The 12,764-nt window shown below is 42.0% G+C and overlaps 1 protein-coding gene across 1 annotated transcript in view; it reads left to right on the top strand.

The window, feature by feature from the left end:
* Positions 1-3,435, top strand: part of GUCY2F (guanylate cyclase 2F, retinal) — a 163,262-nt gene extending 159,827 nt beyond the window's left edge. The window contains exons 17-18 of the mRNA XM_069747141.1: positions 2,930-3,015; positions 3,118-3,435. Coding sequence (XP_069603242.1) covers positions 2,930-3,015; positions 3,118-3,205 — 174 coding nt within the window. The 3' untranslated portion in view covers positions 3,206-3,435. The remainder of the gene's footprint in view (positions 1-2,929; positions 3,016-3,117) is intronic.
* The last annotated feature ends 9,329 nt before the right edge of the window (positions 3,436-12,764 follow it).

Raw genomic sequence — 12,764 nt, forward strand, 5'->3', positions numbered from 1 at the left:
AGGCAAGTCATATATTGGCTAGAAGCAATATTTATTTATTTTACTTGCTTATTTAGCACCATTAATTCCTTAGCGCTTTACAGACATTACCATCACCACTGTCCCCATTTAAGGTTACCCAAAATCTAAGGTATGCTTTAACACTGAGGCCCTTTTTTGTGTTAGACAGGTCAGAGGTGACAGTTCTTGATTGCACAGATTTCTGAACGAAAAACTGAACAGCTGCTTGCTGTCTTCCAAATAAAATTCATAATCAAATGGTCTATAGTAAGCTGTGGTATTTCTGCATATATTTTAAAGGGTATGAGGAAGAAGCTCTTTAATATTTCAGAAATTTCTGCAGATGGGGTTCGCTGCTGCTGTGTATTACCTTAAAGGGATTGCCTAAGTGCAGACATTTATGGAATAGTGCAAAGTTATACCATTGATGTATAATCAGTGTGGGCATGGGCGTACAAATCATGAGGGCCCCATGGCAAAATTCCAAAAAAATATAACGCCTCTGTCATATGTCTTTGTGATTCCTTTACAGGAAAAACAGTACTGGTGATCTGTGGTACGTGTGCCATCCGTATGTACATATGTGACATCCGTTTGCTGTCCATGTATTACATCTGTGTGCCGTCCGTGCGGCACATACCGGTGCTTGGGAAAAGCAGTACAGTTCGCGCTGATCTCTTGCGCTGGCTGTTGAAGGCAGCTCTGATCATGGTCGCTTGCTATTTCTGAGAACAGCACAAACTGGCGGCAATGATGGGAGTTGTGTTCAGCACCCGCTGTGTACATTCTATGTAAAATAAAGAAATAGTAAAATTAGTTTGGGCTCCCATGTAATTTTCATAACCAGCAGAGGGAAAGGCCAAGGATGGGGGCTGATGTTAATAATCTGGGAAAAGGGACAATAACCCAAAAGGTTCCGAGCCCATTAATAACAGCTCACAGCAGTTTGCTTTTCCTTTGCTGGTGAATTTAATTGGACCCCAGAACAAAAATGACGTTGGGTCCTCCCATAAATTCAAACCAGTAAAGGCTAAACAGACAGCTGTGGGTTGATATTAATAGCCAAGGAAGGGTACAGAGATATAGCTCTCCCAGGCTGCCAAGATCAGCCCTCAGCCGTCACCAAAAATGGCGCATCCTTAAGATGCACCAAATCTGGCACTCAGCCTCGCCCTTCCCACTTGCCCTGGTGCTGTGGCAAGTGGGATAATATTTATGTGGTTGATGTCAAGCCAAGGTGTTCGTAATGGAGAGGCATATATAAGGAACTACTCGGAAAAGGTTTGTAGAGTGAACGGCACCAGAGGAATACTCTGTCAGGACTTGGATACACGTGAGTCCACTTTACCAGCTTGCACAAAATCTCAGGGATCGAGGTGCTTAGCATTAATAGCTTAAAGTCTATGATGCAAAAAATTGAAAGAAATGCAGCACTCACCCTTTGCTGCTTGTGAAATCGTGCTGTTTGTATTGGACCGACATGAAGAAATTGTTACATGTCCATGTATTACATCAGGCGTGCAGGAGCCAAAAGCTTTGAAAATGTCGCCTAGAGTTATAAGTCTGTTTGTGATTTATCATTACTTGCTCTTAAATGCACTTTCACGTTTATTTTACTTATCTGTTAGTTTATATTCATGCACATACGTCTAACCCTCTTTAAAAGGAAATGACGAGTAGTAATCAATCACCTGGACCCGTTGAAGCACATCGTATGCGAAACGGCCGTCGTCCACCTTCTCTCCCCGCACACTCCTGCACGCCTGATGTAATACATGGACATGTAACAATTTCTTCATGTCAGTCCATTAAAAACAGCACGATTTCACAAGCAGCAGAGGGTGAGTGCCGCATTTCTTTAAATTTTTAGAGGAATATATAATACTCCCCCCATTACGAACCCATATAGGAAGTTTTGAAACCAACACACAGCAAGAATAAAATCCTTTATTTGCAATAAATACTTTTTATGGTACATGTCAGTAGTGGGCGTGTTGGCCGGCTGAGAAGATCTTGGCATGTATCGCCAGCCCCTTCTGCTGTGTGGTGATGCGGCGCGTCACTAGTGATGTTGATAGTGCCGTCCATCTTGTAATCTCCTTGTACACATCTAAGGGTGTTCACATCACTGTGTGATTTTGGCGCTGCCCACCGATTAGTACCAATATAAAACTTTATCGGATAGATTTAAAAACGGAGTATATCGGCACTCCTGAATTGTATCAGACTAGGTTGAAATAAAATACATTATTGGTGTGTCCAAATTGTATGTAAATAGAGATGAGTATGATAGTCCACAGATGTATCTTGTATGACTATAAGACTATGTGTAATAAACCGACAAATCTTTCTATAAATTAAATAGATATTTGTTATTTTCCTTTTCAACTTACACTGTATCTGTATTTTTATGCTACACAGTTTGATAAAGACCCATGTTTTAGGAGTCAAAAGGTTACTTTTTGGATTGCCTTGTAAATAAAAGAAAAAAAGCATTTCTCTTGAATCCTTGAGTGCCAAGTATTCTGTTTTATTATAGATCGATTGGTAATCAATGTTAAAGTAGAAAAGCATGATTACATTCACTAATCAAAAAACTCATGACATCTGAAGCAGAAAGTAAATTATAAAGTTACCATGTAAAAAAAAAGTTAAAGGTGTTGGTTGTCCGCTACAATTTTGTATGAAGCGACTTGTGGCGTTAATGCTTGGGATAAAAGATGATCATCAATTAATAAATATAACCTATGATCCACAAATATCCTTGTCCTCTGTTACGGTGCATTCACAATCACTGGATCATTCCAGGTTTTGTTTACTTTTTTATTTCAGCAAACTCAATTGGGGCTTTTATTTAACCCAACTTTGGTACATTGGGGGGTCCTTAAAAGCCATCTGTTAATAATGTCCTTTCTCTCTTTTGGATAAGGGTAAAGGTGTTGAAGAGACATACTGGCTGGTTGGAAAAGAAGGTTTTAGAAAACCATTACCTGTCCCACCAGTGATCAAGTCAGGGTAAGCAGAGACACCATGCGGTCCAGGCGCAGGATATCCTCTTGCTGTCTACCTGACTGTATTTCTATTTTTTTTCCGTCACTATTTTGATATCGTTCACAGGCAAGTGGGTCATGGTTTTCTGCAGGATGAGATAACCGCTTTCAAAAGAAGAAAAGCTGAAAAGCAACTTGCAAGGAAGAATATCTGAGGTAATGTTATGCATGAAAATGTATAACATTACATGCCATATGTGTCACCACTTCTCTTGCATTCTATTAGCAACCTCTCTCCTAATGACAAAGCAATAATCAGGAGGTTCTCCGTGCATCACCATTAATGTGACCGTACTCTAAAGCTGACCATACATTCATGATTTCATAGAGATATTCACTGGATAACATCTTAACGACTGGTAAATGAAGGTCATCAGATTGTGAAAATGACAAATCACCCATCAATCTCTGACATGATTCTGTTGATGGGACGTAGATCTGTTAGATGGTATAAATAACGATGAATCCCTGAAACAAAAAATCCATCACGCCAGATCAATCTTTTACTGATACCATGGCTGTCTAAAATCTGTAGTGTATGGCCGGTTTAGAGAGGATTTTGCACTAGTTTTTATAATATGAATTTAATTAATTATTAAATAGGTCTATTAAACGGAGGAAGCTGGTGTATTTACTTTCAAGATCTATGACATAGTAACATAGTAACATAGTTAGTAAGGCCGAAAAAAGACATTTGTCCATCCAGTTCAGCCTATATTCCATCATAATAAATACCCAGATCTACGTCCTTCTACAGAACCTAATAATTGTATGATACGATATTGTTCTGCTCCAGGAAGACATCCAGGCCTCTCTTGAACCCCTCGACTGAGTTCGCCATCACCACCTCCTCAGGCAAGCAATTCCAGATTCTCACTGCCCTAACAGTAAAGAATCCTCTTCTATGTTGGTGGAAAAACCTTCTCTCCTCCAGACGCAAAGAATGCCCCCTTGTGCCCGTCACCTTCCTTGGTATAAACAGATCCTCAGCGAGATATTTGTATTGTCCCCTTATATACTTATACATGGTTATTAGATCGCCCCTCAGTCGTCTTTTTTCTAGACTAAATAATCCTAATTTCGCTAATCTATCTGGGTATTGTAGTTCTCCCATCCCCTTTATTAATTTTGTTGCCCTCCTTTGTACTCTCTCTAGTTCCATTATATCCTTCCTGAGCACCGGTGCCCAAAACTGGACACAGTACTCCATGTGCGGTCTAACTAGGGATTTGTACAGAGGCAGTATAATGCTCTCATCATGTGTATCCAGACATCTTTTAATGCACCCCATGATCCTGTTTGCCTTGGCAGCTGCTGCCTGGCACTGGCTGCTCCAGGTAAGTTTATCATTAACTAGGATCCCCAAGTCCTTCTCCCTGTCAGATTTACCCAGTGGTTTCCCGTTCAGTGTGTAATGGTGATATTGATTCCCTCTTCCCATGTGTATAACCTTACATTTATCATTGTTAAACCTCATCTGCCACCTTTCAGCCCAAGTTTCCAACTTATCCAGATCCATCTGTAGCAGAATACTATCTTCTCTTGTATTAACTGCTTTACATAGTTTTGTATCATCTGCAAATATCGATATTTTACTGTGTAAACCTTCTACCAGATCATTAATGAATATGTTGAAGAGAACAGGTCCCAATACTGACCCCTGCGGTACCCCACTGGTCACAGCGACCCAGTTAGAGACTATACCATTTATAACCACCCTCTGCTTTCTATCACTAAGCCAGTTACTAACCCATTTACACACATTTTCCCCCAGACCAAGCATTCTCATTTTGTGTACCAACCTCTTGTGCGGCACGGTATCAAACGCTTTGGAAAAATCGAGATATACCACGTCCAATGACTCACCGTGGTCCAGTCTATAGCTTACCTCTTCATAAAAACTGATTAGATTGGTTTGACAGGAGCGATTTCTCATAAACCCATGCTGATATGGAGTTAAACAGTTATTCTCATTGAGATAATCCAGAATAACATCCCTCAGAAACCCTTCAAATATTTTACCAACAATAGAGGTTAGACTTACTGGCCTATAATTTCCAGGTTCACTTTTAGAGCCCTTTTTGAATATTGGCACCACATTTGCTATGCGCCAGTCCTGCGGAACAGACCCTGTCGCTATAGAGTCACTAAAAATAAGAAATAATGGTTTATCTATTACATTACTTAGTTCTCTTAGTACTCGTGGGTGTATGCCATCCGGACCCGGAGATTTATCTATTTTAATCTTATTTAGCCGGTTTCGCACCTCTTCTTGGGTTAGATTGGTGACCCTTAATATAGGGTTTTCATTGTTTCTTGGGATTTCACCTAGCATTTCATTTTCCACCGTGAATACCGTGGAGAAGAAGGTGTTTAATATGTTAGCTTTTTCCTCGTCATCTACAACCATTCTTTCCTCACTATTTTTTAAGGGGCCTACATTTTCAGTTTTTATTCTTTTACTATTGATATAGTTGAAGAACAGTTTGGGATTAGTTTTACTCTCCTTAGCAATGTGCTTCTCTGTTTCCTTTTTGGCAGCTTTAATTAGTTTTTTAGATAAAGTATTTTTCTCCCTATAGTTTTTTAGAGCTTCAATGGTGCCATCCTGCTTTAGTAGTGCAAATGCTTTCTTTTTACTGTTAATTGCCTGTCTTACTTCTTTGTTTAGCCACATTGGGTTTTTCCTATTTCTAGTCCTTTTATTCCCACAAGGTATAAACCGCTTACACTGCCTATTTAGGATGTTTTTAAACATTTCCCATTTATTATCTGTATTCTCATTTCTGAGGATATTGTCCCAGTCTACCAGATTAAGGGCATCTCTAAGCTGTTCAAACTTTGCCTTCCTAAAGTTCAATGTTTTTGTGACTCCCTGACAAGTCCCCCTAGTGAAAGACAGGTGAAACTGCACAATATTGTGGTCACTATTTCCTAAATGCCCAACCACCTGCAGATCTGTTATTCTGTCAGGTCTATTAGATAGTATTAGGTCTAAAAGTGCTGCTCCTCTGGTTGGATTCTGCACCAATTGTGAAAGATAATTTTTCTTGGTTATATATTGGTTAAATATTTATACAGAATGACTGTATAAATATTTTTTTTAAATTTTGAATCCAACACATGGATTCATTATCTAGCTACACTCAGGGCTGTGGAGCCAATAAGCCAAACCACAGACTACAACTCCTAAATTTTCCTGACTTACGACTCCAACTCCAACTTCACAGCACTGCCTCACTACTGAGCATGTACATAAAGTGCGGCACAAATTCATCTCAACTCCGGCAACACAGCACTGGTCACTACTGAGCATGTACATAAAGTACAGCACAGATTCATCTCAACTATAACTCCACAGCTCTGGTCACTACTGAGCATGTACATAAAGTGCAGTACAGATTCATCTCAACCATGACTCCACAGCACTGGTCACTACTGAGCATGTACATAAAGTGCAGCACAGATTCATCTCATCTACGACCCCACAGCACTGGTCACTACTGAGCATGTACAAAAAGTGCAGCACAGATTAATCTCAACTATGACTCCACAGCACTGCCTCACTACTGAGCATGTACATAAAGTGCAGCACAGATTCATCTCAACTCTGACTCCACAGCACTGGTCACTACTGAGCATGTGCATAAAGTGCAGTACAGATTCATCTCACCCGACTACACAGCACTACCTCACTACTTAGCATGTGCATAAAGTGCAGCACAGATTCATTTCAACTATGACTACAGCACTGGTCACTACTGAGCATGTACATAAAGTGCAGCACAGATTCATCTTCACTTTGACTTCACAGCACTGGTCACTACTGAACATGTACATAAAGTGCAGCAAAGATTCTTCTCACCTGACTCCACAGCACTGGTCACTACTAAGCATATACATAAAGTGCAGTACAGATTCATCTCAACTATGACTCCACAGCACTAATCACTACTGAGCATGTACATAAAGTGCAGTACAGATTCATCTCAACTATGACTCCACAGCACTGGTCACTACTGAGCATGTACAAAAAGTGCAGTACAGATTCATCTCACCCGACTACACAGCACTGCCTCACTACTGAGCATGTGCATAAAGTGCAGCACAGATTCATCTCAACTTTGACCACACAGCACTGCCTCACTACTGAGCATGTACATAAAGTGCAGCACAGATTCATCTCAGCTATGACTCTACAGCACTGGTCACTACTGTGCATGTACATAAAGTGCAGCACAGATTAATCTCAACTATGACTCCACAGCACTGCCTCACTACTGAGCCTGTACATAAAGTGCAGCACAGATTCATCTCAACTCTGACTCCACAGCACTGGTCACTACTTTGCATGTGCATAAAGTGCAGCACAGATTCATCTCAACTATGACCCCACGACACTGCCTCACTACTGAGCATGTACATAAAGTGCAGCACAGATTCATCTCAACTATGATTCCACAGCACTGGTCACTACTGAGCATGTACATAAAGTGCAACACAGATTCTTCTCACCTGACTCCACAGCACTGGTCACTACTGAGCATATACATAAAGTGCAGCACAGATTCATCCAACTATGACTCCACAGCACTGCTTCACTACTGAGCATGTACATAAAGTGCAGCACAGATTCATCTCAGCTATGACTCTACAGCACTGGTCACTACTGTGCATGTACATAAAGTGCAGCACAGATTAATCTCAACTATGACTCCACAGCACTGTTCACTACTGTGCATGTGCATAAAGTGCAGCACAGATTCATCTCAACTATGACTCCACGACACTGCTTCACTACTGAGCATGTACATAAAGTGCAGCACAGATTCATCTCAACTCTGACTCCATAGCACTGTTCACTACTGTGCATGTGCATAAAGTGCAGCACAGATTCATCTCAACTATGACACCACGACACTGCTTCACTACTGAGCATGTACATAAAGTGCAGCACAGATTCATCTCAACTATGATTCCACAGCACTGGTCACTACTGAGCATGTACATAAAGTGCAACACAGATTCTTCTCACCTGACTCCACAGCACTGGTCACTACTGAGCATATACATAAAGTGCAGCACAGATTCATCCAACTATGACTCCACAGCACTGCCTCACTACTGAGCATGTGCATAAAGTGCAGCACAGATTCATCTCAATTATGACTCCACGGCACTGCCTCACTACTGAGCATGTACATAAAGTGCAGCACAGATTCATCTCAACTATGATTCCACAGCACTGGTCACTACTGAGCATGTACATAAAGTGCAACACAGATTCTTCTCACCTGACTCCACAGCACTGGTCACTACTGAGCATATACATAAAGTGCAGCACAGATTCATCCAACTATGACTCCACAGCACTGCCTCACTACTGAGCATGTGCATAAAGTGCAGCACAGATTCATCTCAATTATGACTCCACGGCACTGCTTCACTACTGAGCATGTACATAAAGTGCAGCACAGATTCATCTCAGCTATGACTCTACAGCACTGGTCACTACTGTGCATGTACATAAAGTGCAGCACAGATTAATCTCAACTATGACTCCACAGCACTGTTCACTACTGTGCATGTGCATAAAGTGCAGCACAGATTCATCTCAACTATGACTCCACGACACTGCTTCACTACTGAGCATGTACATAAAGTGCAGCACAGATTCATCTCAACTCTGACTCCATAGCACTGTTCACTACTGTGCATGTGCATAAAGTGCAGCACAGATTCATCTCAACTATGACACCACGACACTGCTTCACTACTGAGCATGTACATAAAGTGCAGCACAGATTCATCTCAACTATGTTTCCACAGCACTGGTCACTACTGAGCATGTACATAAAGTGCAACACAGATTCTTCTCACCTGACTCCACAGCACTGGTCACTACTGAGCATATACATAAAGTGCAGCACAGATTCATCCAACTATGACTCCACAGCACTGCCTCACTACTGAGCATGTGCATAAAGTGCAGCACAGATTCATCTCAATTATGACTCCACGGCACTGCCTCACTACTGAGCATGTACATAAAGTGCAGCACAGATTCATCTCAACTATGACTCCACAGCACTGGTCACTACTGAGCATGTACATAAAGTGCAGCACAGATTCTACTCACCTGAGTCCTCAGCACTGCCTCACTACTGAGCATGTACATAAAGTGCAGCACAGATTCATCTCACCTGACTCCACAGCACTGGTCACTACTGAGCATATACATAAAGTGCAGCACAGATTCATCCAACTATGACTCCACAGCACTGCCTCACTACTGAGCATGTGCATAAAGTGCAGCACAGATTCATCTCAATTATGACTCCACGGCACTGCCTCACTACTGAGCATGTACATAAAGTGCAGCACAAATTCATCTCAACTATGACTCCACAGCACTGCCTCACTACTGAGCATGTGCATAAAGTGCTCACAGATTCATCTCAACTATGACTCCTCAGCACTGCCTCACTACTGAGCATGTACATAAAGTGCAGCACAGATTCATCTCAATTGTGACCCCACAGAACAACCAAAGAGAAACAAGAGCACCAAAAGAACCAAATTTATATAAAAGTAACTATTTTATTAACTCAAAAATGACATAACAATAATAAAAAAGTAGAGATAACAGGGAGATCACAAAAGACTCACCAAAAAAGGTCGCAAGGCAGTACTCAACAGGCAATCATTAGTAAGTACTCAATAAATAGTCAGCTCAAAAAGTGCCAGTGCATTGTGCAAAGAGTTCATAGGAATATATATATATATATATATATATATATATGTATATATATATATATACACCAGATGTAAATGATGTAAAAAGCACCATAAAACCTGATTACAAGTGTCAAAACATGACATACAAATAGCAATGGAGCATGACCAGTAGAAGTAGTAACAATTGGATTACCTGAGGGACCACGATGCCACCCACCCCAATGCGCGTTTCGGACACGTATGTCATGCTTTGACACTTGTGATGAGGTTTTATGGTGCTTTTTACATCCTTTACATCTGGTGTATACAGTACAGACCAAAAGTTTGGACACACCTTCTCATTTAAAGATTTTTCTGTATTTTCATGACTATGAAAATTGTACATTCACACTGAAGGCATCAAAACTATGAATTAACACATGTGGAATTATATACTTAACAAAAAAGTGTGAAACAACTGAAATTATGTCTTACATTCTAGGTTCTTCAAAGTAGCCACCTTTTGCTTTGATGATTGCTTTGCACACCCTTGGCATTCTCTTCATGGGCTTCAAGAGGTAGTCACCGGGAATGGTCTTCCAACAATCTTGAAGGAGTTCCCAGAGATGCTTAGCACTTGTTGGCCCTTTTGCCTTCACTCTGCGGTCCAGCTCACCCCAAACCATCTGTGGAGACCAGGTCATATGGCGTAGCACCCCATCACTCTCCTTCTTGGTCAAATAGCCCTTACACAGCCTGGAGGTGTGTTTGGGGTCATTGTCCTGTTGAAAAATAAATGATGGTCCAACTAAACGCAAACCGGATGGAATAGCATGCCGCTGCAAGATACTGTGGTAACCATGCTGCTTCAGCATGCCTTCAATTTTGAATAAATCCCCAACAGTGTCACCAGCAAAGCACCCCCACACCATCACACCTCCTCTTCCATGCTTCATGGTGGGAACCAGGCATGTAGAGTCCATCTGTTCACCTTTTCTGCGTCGCACAAAGACACGGTGGTTGCTGTTGTGAATTCTGTGGCAGAGCTCCCTCCTGTGGTCACAAGTGGTGCTTCGGCTGGTTCTCTCTGTGAGCTTCCGTTGGTGGAGGAAAGTGGTACTGCGGCTTCTGAGTTTCCTTCCTCAGGTGATGTGGTGAAGTCGTTAGGTGCTGCTCTATTTAACTCCACCTAGTGCTTTGATCCTGGCCTCCAGTCAATGTTCTAGTATTGGACCTGTTTCCTCCTGGATCGTTCCTGTGGCCTGCTGCTCTGCATAGCTAAGTTCCTCTTTGCTATTTGTTTGCTGTTTTTTTCTGTCCAGCTTGTCAATTTGTTTTTTACTGCTTGCTGGAAGCTCTGGGACGCAGAGGGTGTACCTCCGTGCCGTTAGTTCGGTACGGAGGGTCTTTTTGCCCCCTTTGCGTGGTTTTTGTAGGGTTTTGTGTTGACCGCAAAGTTACCTTTCCTATCCTCGCTCTGTTCAGAAAGTTGGGCCTCACTTTGCTAAATCTATTTCATCTCTACGTTTGTCTTTTCATCTTAACCCACAGTCATTACATGTGGGGGCTGCCTTTTCCTTTGGGCTATTTCTCTGAGGCAAGGTAGGCTTATTTTCTATCTTCAGGCTAGCTAGTTTCTCAGGCCGTGACGAGTTGCATAGGGAGCGTTAGGCGCAATCCACGGCTGCCTTTAGTGTGGTTGGAGAGGATTAGGGATTGCGGTCAACAGAGTTCCCACGTCTCAGAGCTCGTTCTTGTTTTTTGGGTTATTGCCAGGTCACTGTATCTGCGCTGACCTCTATGTCCATTGTGGTACTGAATTACCTTTCATAACAGTACTGGAGGCCCAAAGTACTAATGATTCTCAATAGAGGGAAAAAAGAAGTTCTGAGACCATTTTTTTTTCTCTGCACTGTGTTTTGCCTTTTTTTTCCCCTAGACATTTGGGTGGTTCAGGACACAGGTGTAGCAATGGACATTAAAGGTCTGTCTTCATGTGTGGATCAGCTCACGGCAAGAGTACAAAGTATTCAAGACTTTGTGGTTCAGAATTCTATGTTAGAACCGAGAATTCCTATTCCTGATTTGTTTTTTGGAGATAGAACTAAATTTCTGAGTTTCAAAAATAATTGTAAACTATTTCTGGCTTTGAAACCTCGCTCCTCTGGTGACCCAGTTCAACAAGTTAGGATCGTTATTTCTTTTTTGCGTGGCGACCCTCAGGACTGGGCATTTTCTCTTGCGTCAGGAGATCCTGCATTAAGTAATATCGATGCATTTTTCCTGGCGCTCGGATTGCTGTACGATGAGCCTAATTCTGTGGATCAGGCAGAGAAGAATTTGCTGGCTCTGTGTCAGGGTCAGGATGAAATAGAGGTATATTGTCAGAAATTTAGAAAGTGGTCCGTACTCACTCAGTGGAATGAAGGTGCGCTCGCAGCTATTTTCAGAAAAGGTCTCTCTGAAGCCCTTAAGGATGTCATGGTGGGATTTCCTATGCCTGCTGGTCTGAATGAGTCTATGTCTTTGGCCATTCAGATCGGTCGACGCTTGCGCGAGCGTAAATCTGTGCACCATTTGGCGGTATTACCTGAGCTTAAACCTGAGCCTATGCAGTGCGATAGGACTTTGACCAGAGTTGAACGGCAAGAACACAGACGTCTGAATGGGCTGTGTTTCTACTGTGGTGATTCCACTCTTGCTATCTCTGATTGTCCTAAGCGCACTAAGCGGTTCGCTAGGTCTGCCACCATTGGTATGGTACAGTCAAAATTTCTTCTGTCTGTTACCTTGATCTGCTCTTTGTCATCGTATTCTGTCATGGCATTTGTGGACTCAGGCGCTGCTCTGAATTTGATGGACTTGGAGTATGCTAGGCGTTGTGGGTTTTTCTTGGAGCCCTTGCAGTGTCCTATTCCATTGAGAGGAATTGATGCTACGCCTTTGGCCAAGAATAAGCCTCAGTACTGGACCCAGCTGACCATGTGCATGGCTCCT

Source organism: Ranitomeya imitator, chromosome 2, assembly GCF_032444005.1.
Source record: "Ranitomeya imitator isolate aRanImi1 chromosome 2, aRanImi1.pri, whole genome shotgun sequence".
NCBI lineage: Eukaryota > Metazoa > Chordata > Amphibia > Anura > Dendrobatidae > Ranitomeya > Ranitomeya imitator.